The 14,086-nt window shown below is 43.7% G+C and overlaps 2 protein-coding genes across 5 annotated transcripts in view; one reads left to right on the top strand and one right to left on the bottom strand.

Annotated features, from left to right (window-relative positions):
* The first annotated feature begins 319 nt into the window (after positions 1-319).
* Positions 320-14,086, top strand: part of Sh3tc2 (SH3 domain and tetratricopeptide repeats 2) — a 48,594-nt gene continuing 34,827 nt past the window's right edge. For all 4 annotated transcript variants that reach the window (XR_003850331.1, XM_008837892.3, XM_029565822.1 and 1 more), the window contains exons 1-3: positions 320-444; positions 11,767-11,865; positions 13,348-13,475. Coding sequence is in view for 3 of the 4 variants with exons in the window: in XM_008837892.3 (XP_008836114.2) it covers positions 324-444; positions 11,767-11,865; positions 13,348-13,475 (348 nt within the window). In the remaining variant the exon portion in view is untranslated. The remainder of the gene's footprint in view (positions 445-11,766; positions 11,866-13,347; positions 13,476-14,086) is intronic.
* On the bottom strand, positions 10,909-11,540 carry LOC108491079 (40S ribosomal protein S13-like). The gene is given in 3 exon segments (XM_017799316.2): positions 10,909-11,009; positions 11,012-11,077; positions 11,232-11,540. Coding segments are annotated over 3 exon segments (465 nt in total). The 5' UTR covers positions 11,530-11,540.

The following is a 14,086-nucleotide window of genomic DNA, read 5'->3' as shown; positions in this document are numbered from 1 at the left end:
AAGAACAAACAGCCTTGATATCTTGGATGCTCGCTGCCCTCCTCTGCCCTGGCGCCCCGCACAAGAACCAAACTGTTTCTGGATCCTAGAATGAGAGGAATGTGCCACAGCCTGATAGTCGAGAAGCAGTCTGCAGAGAGGCAGGGAGGAGCTGCTCCCCAGGCTAGGGCTTGACAGTGCAAGGACTATCAGGCAGCCAGGCAGGGTGGCCCCACCCACCCTCCCTGGCCTCCGCATTGCTGCAGGATATCAAAGGCTGCATTGTGTATTGAGCAGCCTTAGGTCCCTCGTGTGCCAGGGAGGAGGCGGGAGGCGGGACACCGATGGGAGGCTCCCAAGGCTCCTCTGACTTGTGTTCCCAGGGGCCTTGGCCCCAGGAGGATGGTGCACACATGGGTGGCTGCTTCTGTATCCCTGGGGAGCGGAGTCTGCCCTGGGGCCCAGGTGAGTTTCCCGAGGGGCTGAGGCCTGGGGTATAGCCAAGCTGGCTGGTCCAGGAAAGGCTCAGGGAGCTAATGGGTTGGTGAAGCTGCCTTTTCCAAGATTGGGAGATGGTTGTACTTTCTTGCCGCCTCTCCTCCCACTCTAGTTTGTTACTTGCCATTCTGAGTGCAATACCGGAGAGAAGTCTGGGAAACATCTACTTTTCTTGAGAAAGAGGCTCTCTAGCCGGGTCTGTGCTTTGCAGAGGGGGAGCGAGGGCTGCTCTTGGCGGCCACTCCTAGGGTGTGACTAAGCCCTTCCTTCCTTTCTTCCCAAGATTCCCTAGGGCAGGAAAAAGGCTCCACAGTGAGTTCCTCCGTGGCCTACGAATGGCCATAAATTTGGCCTCCGTCAACTTGTGCTATTTCCATCAGGGCCTCTGCCGTTGAGGAAGCACAAGTGATTTCCTGCCTCCTACCTGTTATGATGGCCTTTGACCTGTTGAGTTTGAGGGCATGGAAAGTTGTCCTAAGAGGCTGTCCAGTATCTGGACACATGGTGATCAGCCTTCCTGGTTTGCTCTTTGCTGGGGGCTTTCCTGGGAAGCTGTAGTCAGCTTCAAAACCCGGACTGTACTAGCAAACCAGGAGAGTTGGTCATTCTAACGAAAGCTTGAAAGCTCATGTTGCTTTTCAAAGCTGAACCAAATGGGACCTGGTGGTCTTTTATAGGACATTTATCAGGTTGACTGGTGGTTCTGGGGATATAGGGATGGACTGGGGGAGAACTCATTTGGGAGACAGGAGTACTGCTGGAAGGCATCATTCCTGAACCTTCTTAGGGTCACATGTCTTCTTGGAGCACCACCATGGTTCTAGCAGCACAGCAGAGACCCTCCCCGAGGCTGAGGGCTTTTCCTTTTGGCTAATCTCTTTCCTGTCTTGTGAGCTGGGCTCATAGAAGGCACTGAAGATCCTTACAGTGAACCTGAAGCAGGCTGTCCTGACCTAAATATCTTGAAACCTACAGCAGAGAGTGCCTCCCATACAAGGCCTCCCAGGACCTAACCCTACAAGCAGACAAACCCCAAACAGCACAAAACACTGTGACATTTTTATTTCTTCAAATTTCTAGGTTTATTAACTTTTCAAACCTTTTCCCTAAGTCCTGTTGTCCTTGTACCTCATGGGGAGCAGGTGCAGCTTAGAGGGCATGCAGGATCACTGGCCTGGGAGTCCGGGACCTGGGTTCCAGATCTGATTCTGATTATCTCCAGGTAGGCAGGTGTCACCTTGGTCAACTATCTGGGCTTTAGGCCAAGGGGTCTGCACTTGATCTTGGTTCTTTTATTTACTTTGAGTAACTTACTTGACTTCTCTGTGTTTTAGTATCCTCATCTGTAGATTTTATGAAATACAATGATTTCCTCATAGGATTGTGGTAGACTTGTCTACATGTTAAACACAGAAGACAGCCTAGCACAATAAAGATTAAGTCTTACTAATGAGTTTCCTATGACCCTGGAACATCATACTTTTGGGTTCTGTTTGGTCATTTACAAAGTAGAGATGTGATCCTCTGGGAGGTATCTGTGGGAGTTCTGCCCCTGCCATTTGACCCCAGCTTAGGTGGGAACAGCTCTCCTGCTATCTAAGAGTCACATTACAGCAGAGGTCTGTAGTGTAAAACAAAGAAACTTATACTAAAGATGCCCACAAAGCTCCCTGACACTCACCCACATATTTTGTGTTTTCACCTTTGTTTTTTTTTGCCGTTGGTATCTGGTTGGCCCCCTGGATTCACTGTTTCACCAGGAGTCCGCCTACTACTTATTTCAGTCAGGGTTTTCCATGCCATTCTCCCTGTGTTATTCTCCACACACTTTTGGCTTTTCTTGAGGGAGGGTGTATCTAAGGCCAGATGGTGTAAATATTTCCGACCTAATTCCCCGTCTATCTTAGGGAAATGTCACAACTTGAGATGCATCTCAGAGTTACTTAATAGCTATGTGACCTTGGGCAATCGCTAGGATCTTTGACCCTCAGTTTTCTGGTAGTGTGTCATTGTATTGTGATTCCAATCACAGGGAACTCTGGAGAAGATCAGATGAGACAATGAGATTAGCTGGGACTGCGTGTGCGTGTGCGTGTGCGTGTGCGTGTGCGTGTGTGTGTGTGTGTGTGTGTGTGTGTTTTCCTGGTTTCTGATGACTCTCAGTGATGGCAAGCTGTTCTATTGTTAGCTGATATGTACCACACCTCATCCTTACTTTATAATTCTCTACTGCAAGATGTCTGCAGAGAGGTCTGTGTTCTTTTGCTTTGACTGCTTCTGCTACTGTCTGTCAAAGTGGGAGTCAATAATGAAGACAAAACACATTGTCCTTGAGGGTAAAGGAGGAAAGAGGGATGGCTCAAGATAGTATGGTGCCCCGGGCAGCTGCCTGGGTTTGCCCTGGTGTGAAGCAGTAACTAAGGCTGGCACGAATGCCCAGCAAGCTGTGTTCTCCCATGTAGACCCTACTGGCAGCATCGGCTCCCCCTGGTGATGTTTCTCACTGCAGCAGAAATCTCCCACTAGCACATGGTGAGAGGGCAGGTCCTGATTAGTTACCAGCACCTCCAACTTGCCCCACCTGCGAGTTTCTGGTAACAAGTGCTCTCTTCAGATCACAGAGAAAGCCATGTCAGAAGCTGCTAGCACTTATCCCTTGTCTTCCACACTTTTTTTTTTTTTTTTTTGTGTGTGGGGGATTCTTATATAGAAGATGTAGAGACATTTGTGAACACTGTTACTCTCTTTACAGGCTGTTCTGTTAAGTCTGACTCAGTGATATAATAATAACAGGTTATATAATATGGGGGAATACCCACAGTAAAAAATATATATCCCTTTGAATTTAAAAGAATGGCAAGGAATTTTTAACACAGTGATCATACAGTGTTGGGATAATGAATGTACCATCTACTCTAACACATTTCTATTTTGTGCCCTGTTGACATCAGAACTTCTTTATTTCCTTCACTTTTTTTTTTTTGCAGAAGTAAAAACATTACAAATTAGGGTCCCCTGGATGCGCTTTCCTATCTGATTCCCTTTCTCTCTCACCAAAGTTAACCACTTCCATGAGTTCAGTGGCTTTGTGTTCTCAGTTCATAGTCACGTACACTCAAACATTGCAAAGAAACTGTAGATTTTTAAACCGAAACAAAATGATGCCATTATGCAGCTTGCTTCCCCGCCCCTCAACATTGCACTCTGAAATACACCATATGGCTACATGCGGTAGTTCTAATTTGATATTTATCCCAGTAAGGAGAATGTGGATTTACCTCATAAAATTGCTCATGGTATGTGTGGGTCAAAGAATAAAAAAAAAATGTGGGTGGAGAAAAAGACATGCAAGAAAGTATTCATTGTTGAGTTTCTTCTTTAACTCAGGGGGTGGAGGTGGGTGTGAGGGCAGAGAAGCCAAAAGAGGAGGAAGGGAGTAGGCTTCATTTCCAGCAGGTTTTTATGTTGAGATGCCATCCTCGACAGAGACCTTTGGCCTTAGAGTTCCAAGGCCCCATACTGTAGCAGAAATAGCAAGGTCCCCCGGTGATTTAGATGGCCTTGGAGTCTTCTGCCAGCTTGCCGTGTGACCTTGGTAAAACCATCACTCATATCTGGGCCTAAATATCCCAACATACATTTTTTGTGCTGCTTGCTTCTTCCTCATCTTGATCTCTTATTTAGTAGGTCAGAGTGCCTTCTGTTTTCTCACTTTAAAACACAGTATCAGTACTTTGTTCCCTCATTTCACACTGCCAGGATTACAGTCTACACTCTCCTACCCCTGAGCTTCCTAACAGCTTTCTAGGTGGCCTCTCTGCCTCTCTTGCATCCCCCCTCTGTCTTCCCATGCTCCTCTCAAGAGAATGATCACTTTTATCATGCTACTCCACTGTCAAGAATGTTCCGTAGCTCCCACTGCTTATGGACACACCTCTGCCTGTCTCAGAATGCTTGTCCCTCCTGACTCTACCATATTTACTGACTACTTGCATGGCTACCCTCACGCCTAGTGAGGTGATCTCTTTGTTGGTGATCTTACCTTCTTACCCATGTAAATCTACCAAGAAAACAAAAAAGCAAGTGACAGACTGGGGGAATATTTACAAAACACGTATCTGATACTTGAATCCAGAACATATATTTAAAAAACTCTTATAATCAGGAATAAAATGGTAAATAACCCAATAAAAACAACAGAATGTTTATACTCACACTTCCATGTGAAAAAATATAAACAATAAATAAGCATGCAAAAATGCTAACATCAGTTGTTAAAAAAAGGCAAATTGAGACAAACACATACCTACTGGACTAGCTAAGTTAGATTGATAATATCAAGTGTTGGGGAGGATATGGAGCAACTAGAAGTCCTGCCATTGCTGATGGGAATACAGTGGTATAGTTACTTTGGAAACCCATTTGGTACTTAGGAAATAAACCTTAAATTTTTTTCTGAGTCAGGCAGAATCTTATGTAGCCCAGGCTGGTTTTGAACTTACTGTGTAGCCCTGGATGACCTTGAGCATTTGAACCTTACACCTCTACCTCTCAAGTGCTGGAATTACAGGTATGATTCATCACATTGTGCTGTTTTTCTTAATGAGTGTTAGCAGCTTTTTCTCATAAATAATAGTAAGAACGAAGCCAGCTTTAATCAAAATAATTTGCTGATTCATACATGAAAAAGTCTAGGGTTACCTATTTTCTTCCAGTGTGGTTGGATCATGCTATTCAAATGATCTAATTGGGAAGCTGTCTTTGAAGAGCAGGGCATGTTCCGTCTATTCAGGGCGGGTTCCATCTATGCAGGGCAGTTCCACCTCTGCAGGCTTTCACTCTGCTGTGGAGTCAATAGTTTCAGGCTTTCAGGCCCAGGTTCAAGTGTACTTTTTCTTTTTAATTAATTTATTATTTTTATTTTATGTATATGAGTGTATTGCCTGCATGTGTGTAAGTGTGCCTGTGTTGTGCAATGCTTGTGGAGGTCAGAAGGAGGTATTGGATCCCCTGGAACTGGAGTTACAGACAGTTGTTAGTTGCCTTGTGGTGCTGGGAATCGAACTCGGGTCCTCTGCAAGAGTGGTCAAGCTTAGAGATCTCTCCAGGCCCAAGAAATCTTTTTCTTAAGAGGATAGGAGAACTAGTTCTCATTGGCTTAAATTTGGTCACATGACATTGGCACATTATAAAATAACTGGACTATGCTTGAGCGGTGGGCCCACTTTTGGAGCTAGGGATGAAGTCAACACCCTAGGAACTGACATGGATCACATGACTCAAAAAGAAGTCAAGGTTTGAGTCTAGGACTGTCTGCTTGCCACTTGTTCTTACCTATTTCTCTTCTTGCCTTCAGTATTAGGAAACAAATGCATGCGTTTGCAGTTTTTGGAAAGTTGACTAAAGTATGGAAGAAATGATAAAAAATGACTCAGCAATAGCCACTCTAGGCCTTTTGGTTTATTTTTGTTATCTGTTTGTCATTAAAAAATTACATATTTTTCCTAAGGTAGTTCTTCTATGAGCTTTTTGTTGCTTTGAATTGTTTCTAGTTGTTTTCCAAGGCTCAGCTCAATCTTAAACTCCCTCATGCTGAAATATGACTTCCTGTGCAGAAGAGCACTATAAACTGTAAACTCCTTGCAACAATTACCTGTGGAATGCCCTCTCCTCTTCAGGCTTCCTAATTGCTTCCCAGGGAGCTGCTCCTCCACTTCATGGACACTGAGGCCAGAGGTGAACTGGGCTGAGGATTCTCATTCTGGTAAAAATCCACATAGTCTTAGTTAAAAATGCACAAATCCAGACTACTCCAAGATAGTCCCAGATAGAGTTGTAAAGATACTGTTTCATTCTGTAGCCCAGGCTGGCTTTGAACTCGTAGTCCTCCTGCCTCAGCCTTCCAAATGCTGAGATTACAGGTGTGTGCTAGCCACTATGCCAGTCTTCAGAGATACTATTGTTGTTGTTGTTGTTCTTTTTGAGACAGGGTCTCCCTGTAGCCCCAGCTGTCCTGGAACTCACTATGTAGACCAGGCTGGCCTTGAACTCACAGAGATTCGCCTGCCTCTGCCTCCCGAGTGCTGGGATTAAAGGCGTGTGCCACCATGCCCGGCCAGAGATACTTTTTAAATTCACTTTTTAATTAAAACTTACCATCCACATAGAATTGTTGCATGAGACTGTGTGCACAGCATGATAAATGTCTCACAAGGTAAATCGACCTGTGTGTTTGTGTGGTTATAATTAGCTCACTCTCATTGATATATTGGATTTATGTCTATCTTTGTTAAATTTTCCATTCTAGTGTAAATAGGCATTTGAATTGTTGCTCAGGTTTGGCTATTATGAACAGTACTGTCTTGAATATTTTAGTAGATTTTTTGTGAATATATGCATATATTCTTTTGGGTACATATGTAGGAGTAGAATTGAAGAGTCTTATTGTATGTATATTTTCAGCTTGAATTCAAACTGTCAGCTTGCCAAATGGAACATTTTCCATTTGTTCCCACACAGGCAGTATTAGAGTTCCAGTTGCCTTATGTTTTTATAAACACTTGCCTTTATCATTTTCATTTTAGCTGGTCTGTGTAATAATGTTCCATTGCGCTCTTACTTTTTTTTTTCCTGATGAAATTGAACAAATTCTGATACATGTATTAGGTATTTGAATACTGTTTTTGATGGAAGGCCTATCTGAGCCTTTTGGTTGTATGTTTAGTAAGTTCCCTGTTTATTTCTCAGTTTCTTTCTTTATACACTCTAGTTTCAAGTCCTTCAATGACCATTTATGCATCACCAATATTTTTTTTTATCCTGCCACTTGCTTATTACTCTTTTAATCATATCTTTTGATTAGCAGACATTCCTAAGTTTAATGCATTGTGATTTATACATTGTTTGGGGATAGGACATAGTGCCTTTTCCAACCTTCTTAGGAAATCACTGGCAACTTCAAGACATACAGAAAATCATTGCATTCTCTGCAATTTTAATTTTTAGAGACATCTCTTTTAAATGTTTTCCCTTCCCTGGCACTAGTGATAGAAGAGCAGGCCTCACGCACACTAGGCGAGTGCTCTGCCACTGTGCCATGTCTTCAACTCCAGACATCGTTTAAAAAAACAAGTGCCCAAGTAGTTGTGCTGCAGGCAGCACACAAATGAATCACATTGCGCAAAACTGTGGTTATCTGCTCCAAACCTTGCATCTCATTTACAAGCTGTGCACCTTCCATCCCACAGCAAGGCTACCACCCTGGACTTTCCTTCTTGAAGTAGACTTACTTGACTGACTGCCACTGTCAGATCATTCTCTAGTCTCAGTTCTGCAGCAAGGACACACTTTCAAATTTGTCAACACCAGAAGGTAAAGAAGAGCTGGATGGGTAGGGCCCATGGTGGCTAGACCTTAAGTGACTTGTAGAAGGACAGCAACCACTTTCCTGGCTGATTGCATGATGATGAAGACTGAGCTTCAGATCTTACAGATTTCAAAGCAAACCCAAGCATTTGGGTTATGTAAAAGGTTCTGATTTATAAACGACATTAAGCAATTCAAACTAAAAATTCACTCTGTGGGAGAGGAAGAAAAGATGTTTGTTTGATAGCCTGTAGTTGAACTTTGTTGTAGGGCAGGACAGCAGGCAACCACTCCAAGTGTGGTTCTCTATCCAGTGGTGAGACTATCATTTGGGAAGATGCTAGAAATGCAGAACCTCAGCTTTCAACCTCAGAGCAGAGTATCAGTACCCAAGGTGATGAAAATTTAAGAAGCATCATTTGCTCATGTGGTTCTCAACCCTGGCTTGAATTGGAATCACATGAGAATTAAAAACAACAGCAAAAACCCCTCAAAATCCCCATAGCTGGACTACAGACCATGAAAGTCAGAATTCATAGTGAGGAAGCCCAGGCACAAGTATCTTAAAAGCAACCTGGAGGACTCAAATAGGCAGCAGCCAGAGTTCAGAAGGGCTGATTTGGGTGACTCCTTCATTTATAACTGGGGAAATTAAAGACCTCAGAGGCAGACAGGTCAGATGCTTTGTCCAAGTCCATTTACCCAGCCCGTGGGAGATCTCATTTGTCCACCTTCTCATGCTTCATGATTCCAAGCTAATGCTTTTTGGTTTTGGTTACTTCTGATCCCTATGGGGAGAACTAAAATACGATCCTGTTTGATTATAACTCATTACTGCCAGATTTTCAGTTAAGCTGCTTAGCTTTTAGCACCGAACAACTGACAAGATTTTCTGGATGAAGAACTGGAGACTGATGGGCCTTTCCTTCTGCCCAGTCAAGCTGAAATCCATTGCATTGTCACTGTGCATCACTCCAAACAGTGCTAATGGCTCTACTGTGAAGAAAGGGAAGGACCTCAGTGGGTGTCAAGATGCCTCTGTGGAGCCACACAGTGGAGAGCCCATGGCTCTTGGTAGCAGTATGAAGGTTGAAGTTCGGTGTCAGCCTGAGTGACTGTGATGACTTGTGGCCTGGCTCGTATTTGGGCTATGCCATTAGAACCACAGGCCCAGAATGTAAGACCTATAAGGCCTGCTTGTCTCTGACCTAAATTTTATAGGCAACTCGGAAGATTATATCAGTGACTTGAAAATAGTGGTTGATCCAAGATTCTTAACCCTTTTTCTTAGGTCCAGGTTATGCTTATAAGGTTCTGGTCCCATTGCACAGTCCTTGAGAAATGTCATGGTTGGAAGGACAGAGTCCAGCAAACAAAATTAATGTGTTAAAGACTTGAGTTCCTTTGTATTTGGAGGATACCGTGAAAGAGGCAGATATCTGAAGAGCCACCGGATGAAGAATTGTTATGGGTTACACATTAGTAGTGGTGTCCAACCTGTGAGCCTAAGTATGTTTATTTCCCAGGGATCTGCAACACAGAAGAGCTACATGGGCTGCTTGGGAACTGAGGACAGAAAGGTGGACACACCTTTGAGTCTGTAGCGACCTGAGTAAATGTCCCTGGCCTTCTGAATCTACTTCCTCATGTGTTTCAGTTGTGCTCTCTCCTTTTTCTTCAACCTTGTGCAATCAAGATACCATTTCTCTAACATCCTATTCTCTAACCAGTGTCCTGATATTTTTAAAAACACTGATTGATTGTATGAAAGACAATTCCCAGAAAGAACTCCTGCATCCTGAGCTGAATTTCCTGCAAGGCCAACCAACTGATATACACTTCAATGACTGGAGAGTTTGGAATGTTGCAGATCCAGAGTCTATTCACAAATTATCTGGGGACATAAATAAATAGCCACACCTTGCCTCCCTCTACTTCTGAATTAACATTCTTGTGACTAATAAAATGTATTAATTTAGCAGACCACCAGGTCTCACCAATCAAAAAGCTAAGAATGTCATCAGATAGCATCTGAGACCTATAGCGGAAACCACCTCCCCCCCACTTTGCTGTGACCTTCCTACTGAATGTATCCACCAATGTATTTGAAAATTGTTTTGATTTATGACTTTCCTTTGTTCTGTTACTATAAAAATGTAATGTTACTGTTATAACGATGGAACATGGAATTTGGGGGAGCCTACATCTGTGTTCCCGGGCCATGGTCGCTCATATTTGGCTCCAGAATAAACTATCTCTTATCCCCTTTGAAGTGAAAGTTATGCTTTTGCACCGACGACTGATTGTGTGTACAAGCTTGCATGTACACACACATGCACATACCTACGTGCCACGAGATAAGCATGCATTATGTAGTGGTCAGAGGACAATTTGCAGGAGTTGGTTTGCTCCTGGGGATTGAACTCAGATTGTCAGGCTTGGGCGAAAGCATTTTTACCCATGGAGCCGTCTTACTAGCCCACGATCTTTCTTCTTGCTCTCTGCCTTTTTTGGTGGTGGTGGTGGTGCTTGCAGTGAGCCCAGAGCCTTGAGCAAGCTAGGTGAACATGCTGTCTCGAGCCACAGCCCTGTCCTTCTCACTATACTTCTAAAGCTACAAAGACAGGAACATTTTTAAAAGCTGGGAGGATAGGGACTTCAGACATGAAGGACCCTGTTTATTGGGTGAAAGGGAGGACAACATGGGGATAGTCACACATTTCAAAACCGTTGCAACCACGTCTTGGACATCTCTCTAATGATGTCATTCGTTTTCACTCTACTTCAGTCTTCCCATTAGCCACACACTGACCTAGGTCTTTCTGTAGTTAGATTTGTAATGGTATGTGTAGGTTCTGCATACATAAAGTACCTTCAGTGTACTAAGTACAGAATTGGTTTGACCTGTGGGTGGGAATCTTTAATAAGATGAGGAGACTCATACTGCTGCAGGACTGAGATAGCATATATGACAGTTCTTTTACTTAAAAAATTTATATTTATATTTATATTTTTAATTTTTATTATTTAAAGTAGCTTTATATTGCTTCAGTACACAGGACAAATTTATACCACTAGAGCAGAGGCTGTGGATGACTCATATTTCCAATTGAGTGGGAGGACCTGCTTAGTCTTGTAATAACCAGCCAGCCAGTGAATTCTGCTATCAGAATCTAGTGGAATTTAGCACCCTTAGCCTTTCTGTTCCTCTCAAGATGCTTGGGAACAGCAACTGCTTCCTTTTTTTTTTTTTTGGTCTTTTTTGAGACAGGGTCTCCCTGTAGCCCCAGCTGTCCTGGAAACTATGTAGACCAGGCTGGCCTTGAACTCACAGAGATCTGCCTGCCTCTGCCTCCCGAGCGCTGGGATTAAAGGCGTCTGGCCACCACGCTCGGCAGCAGCTGCTTTCTTAATGAAATGGTAGAGATCCTCAGGAAGATCAGGAGCCAGTCCTTTGGATTTAAGGATTCTCAAAATTATATTACCAGTCACAAAACAGACTTGTGCAACACCATGGGAGTCCCTCAGGATCACACCGATCTGGGATGGAGTCAGGCCTTTCTTGGCCAGCTTGTAAATCTGCTCCATCACGTCGTCAGACGTCAGCTTCAGCCAGGTGGGGACGCTGCGGCGGTACGGCAGAGCTGACTGCGACAGGTCCTTCCCGGGAGCCTGCATGCGACCCATGATGGCAGCGGTCTGGCCGTTTATTTTTATGTGTAGGAGTGTTTTGTTTTCATGTATGTAAGTGCACTCGTGACATGCAATGCCCACGGAGGCCAGAAGAGGGCATTGGATCCCCTGAAACTGGAGTTATGCGTGGTTGTTAGCTACTATGTGGGTGCTGGGAACCAAACCCAGATCCTCTGCAAGAGCAGCCAGCACTCTTAACCACTGAACCAACTCTCATTTTATCTTCTTCAGGTAAAGAAAGCCGGTCCAATGATCCAAACACATCCAGCGAGTGTATAGCTTCATCCAAAAACAAGGAAAAATGTTTTCTGCAACAGAATATGAGTCAAGGTACTGCAATCCCCCAAATAAGCGCTATTTGAAAAACCACTTTCCATGTAGACTGTTTCTGGAACTCCTTTGCCTTGCCCACCTGCAGACTCCTCTCTCTTGTCCCTTCCATGTGCCTCCTCCAAAGGCATCTTTGCAAGCATGACTTTATCATGTTGATTTGCTCTCAAACCTTCCCAGGCTGTTACTCAAAGCACTTCAGAAACTGCATTAGAAGCTTCATATATACTTTCTGGGTTAGAGAAATATATCATTGATTAGATTTTTAAGGTGGTGGTGGGGGGCAGGGATAAATTTTTTCAGTAACTGTGTATTCAACATGGTTCCTTAAAGAGCTTTTCATGTGTAGTTGGTGCTCAGAAAATGTATGACAAAGACATGGATTGTTGAATGGACATGTAGAGGACATGCTCGTATTTGATATAATACAAACATGTCTCATAGGTAATAGGCTCTGAGTAAATATTTGTTAACTTAATGACTATTTGAATGTGTAGAATGAGCTTATGAGGCTGGCTATGCAGAAGGGGCCTCTATATGAATATTGTAGAAAGAGAAAAAGATTTGGAAATCACTATGGCAGAAAACAAACATTAATTTCAATTCATGTCTTACAGAGTTCCCTTTAAGAGACTTCAGTCAAGCCCACAAAGCAAGAGCTGTCACTAGACAGTGCTGACCATGGGGTGAACCCTGTAGTAGAAATCCCAAGACAAGCCTATAGGAGATGTGGCTTCTGTTGTGCAGTAGCAGGCACCATTGTTGTGAGCTGATCCTGTGCCAAGGAGGACTGTTCCATAGGCCTTTCTGCCTCACATGTCCCTCTGTATGGTGACACTCAAGTCCCTAGCTAGCAGGTGGGAAATAGTCTCAGGAGGGAAGGTGACTTCACCACCACATCTTTAACATGTGATGAGAAAGCTCAAACTCCTGCTCTGTTTGTGACTACGGTGGTCCAACACCCTTCCAAAAATGTACCTCTTCTTGGGACATAGATTTGTGAAAGAGTTACATTTAGAGTATTTCTAAGTCTATAAACTGTAAATAGATGCACGCTTATCACAACAGGCTCTTTCTATTCCCTGTTTGAAACTGTGTCTGTGTGTCTTCAATAATGAGACAATCCTTGCCCTTGGTTTTTTGCTGTTGAGTCATTCTGCTTATCATCTGTCAGCTTGGGCCATATAAGAAAACCCCCTGAATTAGCGTCTGTTGTTCCAAGAACACAGTGGAGTCAGCAGCATTTTGCCTTATTAGTGCATGAGAACCAGTGACCAAAGGGTGACTTTAGGTGAAACCAAATCTCCTGCTGGCTGGGCTTGTCCATCTCAGCGTCTCCTGCCACCACGTTGCTTCCAGGAAGGTCACCGTGTTCAAAGCAGAGACTTGGCACTAGCTGCCAACCTTTCTTTATGCAGAACGGTCACCGATGCAGAGACATTATTATGGTTACCAGCCTGGCTCCTTTCTGTTCTCTTTCAGACCTGACTCTCTCATTCTGTGTGAAGAGCCGCTCCAGGAAGGGTGTCAATGCATCTTTACAGGAGACTGTGCGCAGGCGTCTCTGGGCGCTGGAGAATGAGGACCAGGATGTACGTGTTCTGTTCAAGGTAAGCTAGGACGATTGGATCTTAGATCTCAGATAGCTTATACCAAGGACACTGCCTGGAGCAGAGTAGGCCCTCAAGAACACATCTGTTTGACAGAGGGAATGAATGAATGTGCACATAGTATCTGCTTAACAGGAATGAGCCTGCCTGAGTTAGAGAAGACTTGAAAACTTTGGGCAAGTTACTTGAACTATGCAGAATGGGAATGTTTACAACTACTTAAGTGTACTTTCTTTTCTAGTATGCTACATTTGCATTCTGTTACTGGGACAATATTCATACATTTTTCCATTGCAATCCTTTTTTTTTGAACAGGGTCTTGCTGTGTGGACCAGGCTGGCCTCAAACGTCCCAATCTTCCCTCCTCAGCCTTTTGAATGCTGGGATTACTGGCCTGCACCACCATGCTCAGCCCATTGTAATCATTTCACAATGCATATTCACATATGATATTTAATACGTTCACAACTAATTCATCTCCAGAACAATAACTGTCATTCTCCCTTCTCCTTAGGTCTTTGTAAACATTATCTATCTATCTATCTATCTATCTATCTATCTATCTATCTATCTATCTATCTATCTGTCTGTCTGTCTGTCTGTCTGTCTGT

The sequence above is a fragment of the Nannospalax galili genome, unplaced genomic scaffold, assembly GCF_000622305.1.
Source record: "Nannospalax galili isolate Female #2095 unplaced genomic scaffold, S.galili_v1.0 scaffold19, whole genome shotgun sequence".
Classification (NCBI taxonomy): Eukaryota; Metazoa; Chordata; class Mammalia; order Rodentia; family Spalacidae; genus Nannospalax; species Nannospalax galili.
This window is presented reverse-complemented; position numbering and strand designations above follow the sequence as displayed.